The sequence below is a fragment of the Anser anser genome (assembly GCF_964211835.1).
Source record: "Anser anser genome assembly, chromosome: 13".
NCBI classification, from domain to species: Eukaryota; Metazoa; Chordata; class Aves; order Anseriformes; family Anatidae; genus Anser; species Anser anser.
Window position 1 is genome coordinate 17,090,321 of NC_139734.1, and position 14,581 is coordinate 17,104,901.

Here is a 14,581-nt window from a genome sequence, read left to right on the forward strand (position 1 = left end):
CCCGGGAAGCAGCAGCAGCACAGGGCGGCCGCGTTGCCTCGGCCGTGCCGATGAGGCGGCACCGCGCAGCGGGACTCCGCGAGCCCCGCTGAATTGAAAACCGCTTCGCGGGGAGCTGGGAGCGCTGCCCGTGCCAGAGCCGCCGGGTCCCCCCGCACCGCTCCGGGCGCCGTGCCGGCGGGACGGGGCGGCGCTGCCCCGCTCCCCGAAGGGGCTGCCCCGGCCTCGGCGGTGCGCAGCCGGCGGCGGGGCCGCGGGGTCCCCCCTGCCCAGCCCGGTGCCCGCGGGAACCCGCCGAGCGCCCCTGCGGCGGTGGGGGAGGCACCGCCGGTGGCCGCGGCCCCGCAGCCGGCGGGCGCGGAGCAGCGGGAACCCGGCCCCGGCCCCGGGCCCCGCTCCGCTCCCGGCCGCGCCGCTCCGCGCGCCCCGCCTTGGCCCCGCCCCTCCGGCCCGGCAGCTCCGCTCGGCGCGTCCCCATTGGTGGCGGCGCGCCGCGCACGCCCCGCCCCCTCGCGCTCATTGGCCCCGGCGCGCCGCCGCCCGCCCCCGCGCCGCCCGCCCCCGCGCCGCCCGCCGGCGCTCCGGACTGCGGGCAGTGGCGTGCGGCCGCCGCAGCGAGCGCCGGCGGGAGAGGGCTCGGCGCGGCGCGGCGCGGCTCGGCTCGGAACGGCTCGGAACGGCTCGGAACGGCACGGCTCGGCACGGCTCGGCACGGCTCCCGCTCCCTCCCCGGCTCCCGCTCGCCATGCCCGGTCCATCCCCGGCGCCGCCGGCTCGGAGGCTCTAAGCGGGCGGCGTTGGCGTGGGCGCGGGGGTACCGCCGCCTCCGGTGGCCGCCCCGCTCCGCTCCGCTCCGGCCCGGCCCGGCGGGCGCTGCCCGCATGAGGGCGGTGGGCCCCTGAAGCCAGCGGCCGTCGGGGCGCGGCGCGGCGGCCGTCGGGGGCGGGCGCGGCGATGGGGGTTCTCCCGGCGCTGCTGGGGGCCGCCTTGCTGTGGGCCGGCGCCGGGGCCCTCGTCAACCTCAAGTACTCGGTGGAGGAGGAGCAGCGGGCCGGCACCGTGATCGCCAACGTCGCCAAGGACGCCCGGGACGCCGGCTTCGTGATAGACCCCCGGCAGCCCACCGCCTTCCGGGTGGTCTCCAACTCGGCCCCCCACCTGGTGGACATCAGCCCCGGGTCCGGGCTGCTGGTGACCAAGCAGAAGATCGACCGGGACCTGCTGTGCCGGCAGAGCCCCAAGTGCGTCATCTCGCTGGAGGTGATGTCCAGCTCCATGGAGATCTGCGTGATCAAGCTGGAGATCAAGGACCTCAACGACAACGCGCCCAGCTTCCCCACCGACCAGATCGAGCTGGAAATCTCAGAGACTGCCAGCCCCGGCACCCGGGTGCCGTTGGAGAGCGCCTACGACCCGGACTCAGGCAGCTTTGGTGTGCAGAGCTACGAGATCACCCCCAATGACCTCTTTGGGCTGGAGACCAAGACGCGGGGAGATGGGTCCCGCTTTGCCGAGCTGGTGGTGGAGAAGAGCCTGGACCGCGAGACCCAGTCCCACTACAGCTACGTGATCACGGCGCTGGATGGTGGTGACCCGCCCAACTTCGGCACAGTGGAGCTCAGCATCCGCGTCATCGACTCCAATGACAACAACCCGCTTTTTGAGGAGCCGGCCTACACTGTCAGTGTGCCCGAAAACGCCCCGCTGGGTACGCCGGTCATCCGCCTCAATGCCTCTGACCCGGATGAGGGCACCAACGGCCAGGTGCTCTACTCTTTCCACAGCTATGTCTCTGAGCGAGCCCGGGAGCTCTTCCAGATCGACCCCCAGAGCGGCCTCATCACGGTCAGCGGCGCCATAGACTACGAGGAGGGTCATGTCTACGAGCTGGATGTGCAGGCCAAGGACTTGGGGCCTAACTCCATCCCTGCCCATTGCAAAGTGACCATCAGCGTGCAGGATGCCAATGACAACCCGCCCCTCATCAACCTGCTCTCTGTCAACAGCGAGCTGGTGGAGGTGAGCGAGAACGCCCCGCCGGGGTACGTCATCGCCCTGGTGCGGGTCTCGGACCGCGACTCTGGGGCCAACGGGCGGGTGCAGTGCAAGCTCCTGGGCAACGTGCCTTTCCGGCTCCAGGAGTACGAGAGCTTCTCCACCATCCTGGTGGATGGGCGGCTGGACCGGGAGCAGAGGGACCAGTACAACCTCACCATCCAGGCCAAGGACAATGGCGTACCCTCCCTACAGGCCACCAAGTCCTTCACCGTCAAGATCACCGATGAGAACGACAACCATCCCCACTTCTCCAAGCCCTATTACCAGGTCATCGTGCAGGAGAACAACACCCCAGGGGCCTACCTCCTCTCAGTGTCTGCGAGGGACCCTGACCTGGGCCTCAACGGCAGCGTCTCCTATCAGATTGTGCCCTCCCAAGTCAGGGACATGCCTGTCTTCACCTATGTCTCCATCAACCCCAACTCTGGAGACATCTATGCTTTGAGGTCCTTCAATCACGAACAGACGAAGGCCTTTGAGTTCAAGGTCTTGGCAAAGGACGGAGGTAATCCCTCTCTGCAGAGCAATGCCACCGTCAGGGTGATTGTCCTGGATGTCAATGACAACACGCCCGTGATCACGGCCCCACCGCTGGTCAACGGGACTGCGGAGGTGTACATCCCCAGGAACGCGGGGGTCGGCTACTTGGTGACAGTGGTCAAGGCAGATGACTATGACGAGGGTGAAAATGGCAGACTTTCCTACGAAATGGTGGAAGGAGACAGAGGATTTTTTGAGATAGACCAGGTCAATGGAGAGATAAGGACCACCAGAGCCTTTGGGGAGAATGCAAAGACAGCCTACGAGCTGATTGTGGTGGCTCATGACCATGGAAAAACATCTCTGTCGGCTTCAGCCTTGATTTTGATATACCTGTCTCCGGCCCTCGATGCCCAGGAGTCCATAGGATCTGTTAACCTCTCCCTCATTTTCATTATTGCCCTGGGGTCTATTGCGGCCATTCTTTTTGTCACCATGATCTTCGTGGCAGTAAAGTGCAAAAGGGATAACAAGGAAATCAGGACCTATAACTGCAGGTAAAGAACATCTTTATTTCTCTGTGCCGGCCAGTGTCTGCTTTGATTTTTGTGAGCACAGTTGCTTTTCCATTTGCTGTTGTATACTGGGGGGGCTTAAATTTGCTTTAGCAACAGAAGTGAGGCACTTGTCCCTCTGGGGAAATCTCCTGAGAGGCTTTAAAACGTTCTTCTCCGGGAGACGGACGGAGACCCACCCGAGGTGCAGACGGCTGCGATCTCGCTCCGCGACAATCTGTTGCAGCAGGCGTTAGCTTCTGCACGCTGGGGCTGGAGAGGCGAGCGCGGGGCCGGCTCCCCCTGCTCCGTGCAGGAGGACCAGGGGCACCCGTTCCCTGGGTGGCTGTGGGACCCGCGTCCCGGTGGCCCCGCTGGGAGCACGGCCGTCGCGGGGCGAGCGGCGTGGCCGAGTGCAGCGGGGCCCTTCGGCCCTTCCTCTCCCCTCAAAAGAGCCATTGTGCGCCCGTGGCGCGGATGCGGCTCTCGGCCACAGCTGACAGCGGGGGCCGAGGGAATAAACGCTCCCCGAAATCTGCCATCTCCCTCGGACGCGACACTGGTGGAAACGGCACGGCCGGTTTGGCTGCGAGCGGTGGCTTTAGCGATTATTTTTACGGCGCTGTGTTCTTTTGCCCTGGCCGACTGCGGGCTCCCGGTCCGAAACGGAGGAGGGCAGGTCATCCCTGCGCCCGGAGCCGGGCGGCGATGAAAGGCGAAGATGTGAAATGGAGCCCCTGAATATGTAACAGCCCCGCGATTATTGTCTCTCTTTTACTATTCTCTGTGTTACACAAGTTAGTAGACAAATGCTAACCACACATGAATATCAATCAGATGCCATAAAAGAGCAGCTGCAATGCCTCATAAATGGTTTAATCCTGTTACTAGTGAAATAGCCATGACTTCTCCATTCCTTCAGCACTGAGTCATTTCAGATGGGAGGGATGGAAATTAATTTTGCTCTACCTTTGAAACGTATCATCGCCCCTGGCAATTTCGTAGTGCAGGGGGATGCGCAGTCTTTAAAGTTTTATTTACACAGAAATAATGCCGAAGAGTTCCACATTTTCACAACATAAAGTGTGTTTATAAGCCTTGTTGCATGATGAGGGAAAAACCATCTGCAAATAAAGCTTGCTCTGTGCTGTATTATGGGATGCCTAGCTTTAGACGAAAGATAATATACCAGATTTTTTGCCAGCTCGGCCCATTAAACAAGAATAGAAGCTGAACGTATAAAAATCAAGTTGTGGCGGTGCCCCTCACAGCTTCACGCATATGTATAAGCAGTAGGTTTACTGTGACGGTTTAGGGATTAATGAAGTGCAGTTTAATTAAATAATTGGTCAATAGAGAAAGGACAGCAAAATGAATGCCTGCAGGAAATAATTGGGATCTCACATTGCCAAACTTAAACATTTAGGTAAACAAAACAATTAAAGCTTCATCAAGCATTGTTAGACGACTCAGCAGCATATAGATTGTTGGCACAACAGAAATCCCTGTCTTCCTCTGATTTATTTACGCACTCGGGGGAATGCACGGGCTGTTATCAGTGTGATTCTGATCAGGAGAAGTCAGCTGCAGAGGTAAAGAAGTAATAGGCAGCAGTCCTTGTGGCCGTCAGGCACCCTCTCCCCATGTTCTGTGTGTGCATTTAGACTTACCATTTCCTTATTTTAAAGGTTCTTCGCAACATCTGCTGGAGAGTCTCCATAAAATGTGTTAATTTATGAGGCACATAAGATTATACGAGAGAGCTGTTCGACTTGGTGGCATTTTCATGCTCAGACAATTAGCTTTGTGGAACAAGAATATTTGTCCAATATTTGCCTTTCTAGATAAACTGTATTATTTATTCATCCTATTATTTCTGTTGCAGCTATTGGATTTCTTTTTCTTTCTCTCTCTCTTTTTTTTTTTTTTAATGCTGTTATCGTAATAAGAAGAGGGGCAAACTCCCAGCTTTCAATTGTGTGTTTCTGACTGTGGGTACAGTCCGATATGTTTCCCTGGGAAATACTGAGCTGCCTAGCGCTGCGCGTGCACAAATGCATCTGTGGGGCATTCGCTGGGTTGCGTTGGCCCCTATGGAAAGAGCAGCACAGTCGCTTTGAGCTGAGCATGCAGAGTTAACGCAAGGTGCGGTCATATTTTTTCATTATGTTCTCAGTGGTGTTTTATGGTAACTTTTTTTCCTCCGGTGTTTTGTAGAAGGCAAACAAGGCACTTCATCGGTTGATTCTTTTGGCAGGTGGAAAGCAAAGAGGGGAAGAAAGGCAGAGAAAAACAAGCTTGCAGTAAAAAAAAACAAAACAGGTCAAATAGGATCATTTCTCTTTGCAAAACACAGTTGCTGTTCTCCGATTTCTAGAAGACGAAAGCCTTTCCCAGCAGCAGGGTGTGTGTATGTCAGGGGGTGAATGAGGAATAGGTTACAGTTGGAAAAAAGATTTCAAGTTATCAGGTATTATCAAGAGATAGTCAAAATACGAGCACTTTGGATAAAACATTAATAAACAAACAGCCTTTGGAGTGTGAGAAAATAGAGCTTGCCAGCTAGGGCTGCTCTAGGTTTGGTTTATTTACTGCTATGGAAAATGAACTGGGAAAAAATCCGCTATTCATTTTGAATTTTCATTACGGGGACCAAATTAAATCACTTTTAAAATCCTTATTACGCATGGAAATGAATGCAGGTACCCTTTTCAGTTCATGGATTTTAACATCTCCATTTTTCTCTTCTGCAGGCTGGACTTTACTCCCAGTAACTAAATATCAGCAATTATAAACACTAGAGAAAGGCAGAGGCATTTTGCCTTCCCTTCATTTTTCACGTTTGACCTAAAAACATTATACGTATGAAAATAAGCTAAAGACCATTCCGTGCCCCAAGATCCCAAACGTGACGTAATGTGCATGACTAAGAAACCTACACGGAGATGGGGCCAAGCCCTCTGGGTTTCTGAGTGTTTTTTTTCAGGGGCTGAGTTTGGGATGCTCTCAGCTGTTCCTTTTGCTTCTGTCCCTTAGAATCGCAGAGTACTCCTACGGGCATCAGAAGAAATCTAGCAAGAAGAAGAAAATCAGCAAGAACGATATCCGCCTGGTACCGCGGGATGTGGAGGAGACGGATAAAATGAACGTTGTGAGCTGCTCCTCTCTCACCTCATCCCTCAACTACTTCGACTACCACCAGCAGACCCTGCCGCTGGGCTGCCGCCGCTCCGAGAGCACCTTCCTCAACGTGGAGAGCCAGAACAACAGGAACGCCGGCTCCAACCACGTCTACCATCACACCTTCGCGGGGCAGAGCCCCCAGCAGCCCGACCTCATCATCAACGGGATGCCGCTGCCTGAGGTGAGGGCCCGCCTGGCCTCGCGTGCGCCGGCGCCGCCGTCCCGGCCGGGCTGCGCGTGCCGCGGGAGCGACGGGGTGCTGAGCGGGGGGGCTCAGCTGGGAGAGATGGGCGAGCGGGTGACCACTTCTTGCGAGTTTGCCCGGCCCTGACAGGCGGTCACGGGCGGGTGTTTCAGCCCCGGGACACTGCAGAAGTCAGCAGTGGCACCTGGGGTGGTTGATGCTGGCACGGCCCTCTGCGGGCTCGAGCAGGCCGGGTTTGGTTGCTTTGTAAGTGGGTTCTGAGTGTGTTGACTCTCGAGGGAAGAGGTGCCTGTTACGTGGTCAGGAGTTTTTTAAGAGGTCCTTAGATGTCTCTTTGGTGGCCGTCACTCATCCCGGCAGCACGTCACGCTGGGGAGGCAGGCGCGTGCCCAGCTGTGTGTCCTCACCATGCATGGGTTGGCGTGCTAGGGCTGTGTGGTACCTGATGAGGGCAGGTACAGGTGCTGCTATGATCCACGCTGTCCTCACCAGGTTCTTCTAATTCATCGGCTTTCCTGTACATCACAGGCATCATTTAATGTTGCTTGTTTGTCTCTCTTTGAATTATTGTTTGGTATTAAGCAAAACAATCAAAGGTTTGTCATGTTTCCCGCTTTGAATGGAATAACAAAGCTGAAGAAGCAGCTAAAATATTTATGGCTTGCACTGTTTCGCGTTCGCTGTACTGGTGTAAATGCAAAATGATGCTCCTGAAGACAGTGGAGCTGCTTCAGATTTATACTTGCGCTAAAGAGAGCAGAGCCTGGCCCGCTGCGAGAGTCTGCAGGGCTGCTGGAAGCAGTTGGTGCCGGCAGGCCTGATCTTGCAGCATGCGTACTGCCGAAACGCTCCCCAAACCCTGGTATTTTAGGCTCCACTAAGGCTGCAGAAGCAGTTCCTGAGCAGTCACACAGCGGTGTCGGCATCGGCAGTTCAAGGCAGAGGCACAGCTTTTAATTCCCCGGCGGCGGGGAGGCGGCTGGCTGGCTCCTGGTGGCAGCTGGTGGGCTTCAGCCCGCTCCCGCACCCTGAACCTCTCCTGTCCTGGCATTTCGGGCTCCTCGCTGTGTTGCAAGGTTGCAGCTCAGGGCTGGCTGAGCCTGCACCTGTACCAGTGTCTGAGCATGGAGCCAGCGCCCGCGGGTGAGCGCCCGTGTGCCTTCGGGGGCAGTGGCGGCGACAGGGTGCTGGTGCGGGGGGCTCGAGACTGGTTTGACTCCTGGTCTCGGCACAGAAGTGGTGTTGGGGTTTCCTAGCAATAACTGGATGGAAACGGCCTGGATGTAAGAGCTCGCATATTCTGCTTGAGAGTACCCAGCCGTAGACCTGAGCAGGCTCTGGTGGGGAGAGGCAGGGACTCGACCCACACAAATCGGAGCGGTTTGGGTTAGGCCTGTCTCCGGCCGAACGCAGCAGAAGAGCTGCTGCCGGAGCCGCCTGCTCCCTGGGAACCATCGTCCCCGCGTTTGGGGATTCCCACCGATGCTCACATGCGTTCCTTGCTGAGCGATGCCTTGGGTTTGGGATGTGCGGCCACTGGGATGACGAGCCAGGGCGATGCGGTGCTCCAGAGCCCCCGCCCCATGCACTCCCCGACTGCGGGGCCAGGGCACCTGTAGAGGGGAATGCTTCCCTTTCCCTCTGCCTCCAGCTCGCCCCTTCCCTCTCCCAGCCCATTTGAGGCAGGATGTGAAGTGCTGGTATCTGGCCCGGAGAAATGAATTTGTCTCTCCTAACGAGTGCCTCGCTGTGCTGCCCTGGAGTGTCAGCCAAAAATGCGCCCTCCGGCAGCCCCACCAGCACGCAGGAGGGCAGCTGAAGGCCTCCCAGCTCGGCCCAAAGACCGGCTCCCTCCACACTGGGTGCTCTTGCAGAGCCCTGTCCCAGCCCCGGCGGATAACGGAGAGGGGTTCCCATGGCTCTGACGGTGTGGAGCTGATCTGGGCTGATCCTCCTGCAGGATGATGTGGCAGGGCCATGGGCTCGCTCCCTGGGGTTGTTGTACAGAAGGGCAGGGTTGGGGCGAGGGGAGGAGAAATCCCAGCTGGAAGCTGCTGGGATGTTTGTTTCAGGGAAGGATTTTTTCATTTTTTGATTGAAAATCCCCTGTGGTACGTTTGCAGCTGTTGCAAGGGCAGTTATCCCGTTGGTATTGAGGATGCAACTGGCTCCTAAAAACCCGAGTGCCCCCTGAGGGTGAGGCTGCCTGGTGCCTAGCGCAGCATCTGGAGGCTCAGCGGTGACCACAGAGACCACCCTGTCCCACCACGCAGGGTGACACAAACACTGCCAAAGAGAGCCCCGAAGGCAGACGGGGGCTGTTGTGCACCGCCACCATCTCAGGTGCGGCCTGCAGAGGCTCCTCCAGGCTTGCTGCACCTGCTCAGGTGTGCCCAAAGCACGCGTCCTCCTCCTGCCCCCCTCCTCTGCAGGAGCTGGCCTGGGTCCTCTGGCGCCTTCCCGCAATCCCACCGCCCAAATCCTCCTGCTTCTGCCGTCGGAGCATTGCTGCCATGCGCCCACACCGCTCTGTCGTTTCGGTAGCGGTTGCTACTCACTGTAATTATATCCTGGGGAAGGATGCTAGCGGTGCACACCTCCAGGTGCAGCTGGTTTAGTAAATACAAAGCCGGCCCGAGTGTGGAGTTCCCAGAGCCTCCAGGAAGGCAGCGAGCGATTAGCTTTCCCCGTCAGAGCCAAGTTGTTCCCTGCAGCGCCTTCGGTAGGACTTTGTCGGGGCTGGTTGGAAGTGCCTCCGGTGACGAGGCGGCCGCCGCATCCCCCGGGAGCCTTTAATAGGTGTCAGTGTCAGGGAGATAGCGCTAACGCTCCACCTAGGAGTGACTTCTCCTCCCGCGCTGATGGGAAGGCAAAGCATCGCTTGATAAAAGATAAAATACAGAGGTAAACATGTAGCTGGCGGTGTCAGTTAGCATATGATGCTCGTGTCTGCGAGTAAGTGATTGCCTCTGAAACCGAGCACCGTCCTCGCGGAGGCTGGCTTTGCGTTGGCTTGATGTGTAGCTGGTCTTTAATGTGAGGCTCATTTACTTTAACAGTCAGGAACCTTGAAATAAAAGTCCCCGAGGACGGGCTGTTTGCAGAGCGAGCTGCTCTTCGGGAGACGTCTCCTGCACCGTGGCAGCGGGACGCGCGGTGGCGGGGCCGTGGCCACACCGTGCCGGTGATAATTGGAGTCGTCCCTGCTCCCGTGTTCCTCCGCTGATCCAGAAAAGGATTAAAGAGCCGCAAATTTCAACCCGGCTCCGAGGACGCAAAAAAGCACGGGATAACCCTCGAAAAGCGTTTCCCCTTTTGGGCTGCGCGGTGCCAGGGCTGCCAGGAGGACGTGGGGAGCTGGCGTGGGACATCCCAGTGCCAGCGGCCCCGCGTGGGCTTGGCTGGGGCCGGGCACGGTGCTCAAGCATCTCCTCAGCCGCAGGCCGTGGTGGAGGCACCGAGTGCCCCCCGGAGCACGGCCGGCAGTGCGGGCCTTGGCCCCGGCTCGTGTTTTGGCTTGTGCTGCAGCAGGGAGAGCAGCAGGCGTGGAGCTGAGAGGGCACTGCCGGGCAGGGCTTCTGCTGCTGCCGAGTGCTTTTCTCTTCCTGCTGAGCCCGAGGAGAAGTCGGCTTTGAAACCGAAAGGGCTTGTTGTCGGGTTTTGCATGTATATTGCTGGGAGTTGTACCAGGAGATTAAAAATCAAAATTAATGGGAGCCATTAGGCAGCTTCCTCGATAAAAATGCACTTTGCATTGGGGTGGTGTGGAAGGCGGTCTGAATGCAGAGCGCCTTAGGATCCCCGGGACACAATTTGCATGCAGAACGGCCACCCTTGGGTAACACTCGCATGCCCAGATTTTGACTTTCAAAGCAAGCGGTGTGTGCGCAACAGCTGCACCCGTGCTGCCGCGGCCGGTCTGACACCCCGCTTTTCTCTCGGAGGGCACCACTTTGGGAAACACCACCCTAGTGTCATGGGCTGCCCTGCGGCGGGGAGCGTCCCGCGGGCACAGGGAGCATCCCACAGGCGTGGAGAACATCCCACGGGCATGGGGAGCATCCCACGGGCATGGGGAGCATCCCACAGGCATGGGGAGCATCCCACGGGCACGGCGTGATCCCCCCTGCTCCACGTGGTCCCCTGGGGGGACGCAAATACCCTGTGGTGTGTGGGTGCCGCCAGGTCGCGGCCACTGCCTCCTGTGCTGGCAGCCACCGGCAGTAAGTTGGGGAATTACTGGTTTTAGTGGTAATCCTGGCCTAATCCCCCAACCTCGATACACTCCTGCATAATCCTCACTCACACTGATTTCGCCAGGGCTTCCTGTAGCAGTAGGGATTATTTGAGTGAGCAACAGTTGCAGGATAAGGCCCCGGTGGTTTCAGATATGCTTTTTACTACCTGGAAAGCGTTCTCCTCACTGTAGGAAATGGTTTTCGAAGCACAATAGAGCAATTTTCGTTTCAGGCAGCACAGGCAGTTTTTGCTCTGGCTATCTCGCAGTGTTAACTAAAGCACATTTCGACGACATACAAAGATTTTTGTTTTGTAAGAAATGAAATCAGCGTGGCTGTTCCTCTTTCTCTGTCATTTCTCTACTTGTCAATTCTTTCTTCCCCTCCAGCTTATCCTCCTCTTCTCTGCTAGCCTTAAAAAGCCCCAAAAGTGTCTGTTATAATCACATTTTGTGTGTTACAACCAGAATGAATGTACTCACTTTAATATGCTCGGTTTGAGGAAATCAGTTTCTGTCTGGTATAACAGACAATTTGTTATAAACCATGCCATTTATAAGTGAAGGGCCTTGCTTTAGTGTAACACTAGGGAAACGTCATGATACATAATTGGAAGGGATTTGGCTTGCTTCTCAGTAATACTGCGTGTAGAACGAAAGAAAAAAAAGAGATAATTTCCGACCCGGAGAAAGTTTGCAGCGTTGAGACATGCCAGACTGTTGAAATAAGGCTTATTTTAAGTAGAGATAATAATTAAAGCATTATCAGCAATGATGTTCAACTAGTCGGAAGACTGCCTTCGCAGCAAACGTTGCCAGTCTTGTTTTCTCCTTGGGAGGTCACTGTAACTCAGCACTTTTTTGGTCTCTGATTTGCACCGAGATGTGCAAGCACGGGTCACGTCTCTAATTAGCGTGTCTGCCTTGTCGCGCGTGAGCATCTCTGTCTGGTAGCTAATGGCAGCCTTTCTTCTCCGGGAGCCCGGCGGAGACCAGGGATGCTTTCAGCTTGAGACTGCCACTCTTTTTCCCCTCTCCGGCTCTGGGGATAGCCAAGAGCTGCCCGGGTTTCACCAAGAAACTGCAGGACAGCTCTGCCGACCCTTGCAGGTGGTGGCGGGGCAGGCGTTGGGTAGCCGGTGGCACCCGCGGCTGTCCCCAGCGGGTCTCCGCAGTGCCGTGATGCGGGGGCACCCGGTGCCGCCACCCCCATGGCACCCTCGGATGGGCACCCGGAGCCTCACGAGAGCTCGCGGCGGTCACCAGGGAGGCGTCGGGGTGTGGTGGACACCGGGTGTCATCGGCGCTCCCTGACCTCTCCCAGCATGGGGGCGATGCAGTGGAAACGAGCGGAGTCCTATTCCGCTCTGAGGTCAACCGGTCCGAATTATGCATCTTCTGTAATCACCTCCAGCTCTCCGTGTTGAAAAATTCGTCTGAATACCTTGCAACGGAGATAAATACTCCAGCTCCCGTTCATGTTGAGCAAGGGCTTGCACTGGCTGCATGCTTCCCGCACCGGGTCTCCGGCAAGCATTGGCTTCAGCACGGCTCGGCTCCTGCACCGGGGGCACCACGTGGGGCTGGGGGCATTTGCCGTGGGGTCCGTGGGGAAACGGGGTCAGGGCATGGTGTGGTGCCAGCAGCTGCGCGTGAAGGCAGAGCTCCTCCTCTGATGCCAGGACCCGGAGTGCTCAGAATGGAAGTGCTTTTGTTGTTGTATTTCCATACTAGAGATTGTTGGTTATATCTTATGTGCTATACGCTATGTATCCGTGTAAGTATGTGAAGTGTACAGATTTAAATATTGTACATAATTATGTAAATAACTATATATTTTGTCATATAGCTATATATATATATCATTTTCTTCTGTGCTGTTTGTTTGGGTGTTATGATTCACTTTTACCAAAAGTATAGCAGCTCATCTTGTTTGGCTGCTAGTAATTTTGAATTGGATGCATATTTCTGATGCGTAACTTTTACTTGTTGAGTCTGTAAAAAAAGGTCCTGTGAGTATACTTACATGGTAGATAAGACTTTTCCCTTAAATTAGGAAAGACCTACAGTAAGTAATTATGTCAAAAGGGTGGTCTTGCGCGCTATTTATAGCCTTATGTATAGTAGCTTCCAAATTAGCTCTTGTTGTATTGAGCGGCATGAACTCTGTGGTTTCTTTCTGTAATTTATTTTGCATAAAGCACATGCATGCAAAGGAATATTTGAGGCCAAGCGCACGTCTCCTTTGGGTAACCTCACGCACATCTGCTCGGCTCCGTGAAGAGCTGTATTTGTCGGCTGCCACCTCCTGAAGCCCCTCCGGAGGGGTTGGAGTTGCAGAAAGCCCTCAGCCAGGTGCCCTTCCAGCCTCCTCTCTCCTGCCTTCAGCCAGATGTACCCTGGATGTACGGAGATGGGCTTGTCCCCGGAGGGCTCCCTTCTCCTGCCCCGATGCCGCAGGGCCGTGCCTCCTGCCTCCCCCGGGAGCTGCCCAGGCTTGGCCCAGACACAGCCCTGAGCCCCTCCAGGGACGAGGCTTCTCCTCTGGGAAGTTGTTCCGTGGTTGCACGGGGACGGTCAGTAGTGGCTTCTGCCCTTCCGATTTGTCCTGACAGTCAGCCAATGTGTTTGTGTTTGGGAATTCACCCCGGTGCTGCCCGCTTTGCCCTTCCAGACCCAAAGGGCAAAATGTTGCTGAAGCCCCCCCTGCTTCGCTGCAGGGCCGGTGATGCTGCTCGGTGGTGGCGTAGGTCTTGCGATTCCCTTTGCCCCTTACTGCGACACAAAAACTTGCAGCACAATGCATCCCGGGCCCCAGAGCACCGCACCGTCAGTCTCATGTCGGGATGGAGCTGCTTTCAATACAACGGAGCATCCCAGTGGCAAAAGTGCTTTTCCACCTTCCAACCCTCCCCTTCTCCCTTCCTGCCTTTTCCTGGAGGCATTGGCGCTGCCCTTGAAGGTTCATATGTATATTTATATATAAAATACAGGGTCTCAGCAGCCATGCCAGCTACTGCTGCCCGGCCAGGTTGCATATGGGGCTGTGCACAGCCTCGCTTAAATAAATGATTAGATATTGTTCCCAGCAGAGGCTATAGTTGAGTTCCAATCATTTTCTGTTAATTAAAATACAGGATGGTCTTATTTGTAGCATAAATAGTTGTAATCTGTGTGCTTATAAGTGTAATTATAATTCAAATTAGAGCGTGCTCGGCATTCGCAGTGAGCGGGATGCTCTCCACGAAGCGCTGCCCTCACCGACCGAGCGCGGGGCCGCTGGGCACAGACCCTGTCCCGGGTCCCTTCTGGCGCCAGCTCCCAGCCAGCCTCCGGCTTTCCCCAGGAGCATCTCCAGGCCTCAGCAAGGAGACACTGAGGCCGTTGACGTCCCCAGCCACACTTTGGGCCCAATTTTGCCGTTCCTGTTTGGGCAACGCTTGCATGTGGCACTGGTTGGGAGATTAGCTGGAGAGGAGGCTGCGGTGTCATCACTTCAGTGTCTCAGTCTGGCTTCCAGTCTAAATTTGGAGTGAAGTAATGGCTTGTGTCAGCTGGACGAGCGATTATTACCTAGCCTGGAAGTGAGTCCCTGTTTAACCCAGCATTACGGCTGGTTCCCGTCCCCTCCACTGGCTGGCAAAGGCTCTGAAGCAGCAGTGGAGCAGCGCGCATCCCGCGCCGTGCTCCCTGTGCTCGACGGGATGGAAGCGCTCAGCACGGCGAGGTGATCCCCAGCAAGGCTCCCTCCTTAAGCGCCGTAAATACCGCCTGGCATCGATAGCAGGCTGTGCCTGCCGGAGCTACGCAGACCAGGTCTTTGTCTCCACGTCCCGTTGGCCACAGGAGATCTGGACGTGAATC

The 14,581-nt window shown here is 56.4% G+C and overlaps 1 protein-coding gene across 2 annotated transcripts in view; it reads left to right on the forward strand.

Annotated features, from left to right (window-relative positions):
- Positions 1-648: 648 nt before the first annotated feature.
- PCDH19 (protocadherin 19) overlaps positions 649-14,581 on the forward strand; it is a 57,687-nt gene continuing 43,754 nt past the window's right edge. For both annotated transcript variants that reach the window (XM_083797794.1, XM_083797795.1), the window contains exons 1-2: positions 649-3,095; positions 6,129-6,456. In XM_083797794.1, coding sequence (XP_083653920.1) covers positions 955-3,095; positions 6,129-6,456 — 2,469 coding nt within the window. In that variant the 5' untranslated portion in view covers positions 649-954. The remainder of the gene's footprint in view (positions 3,096-6,128; positions 6,457-14,581) is intronic.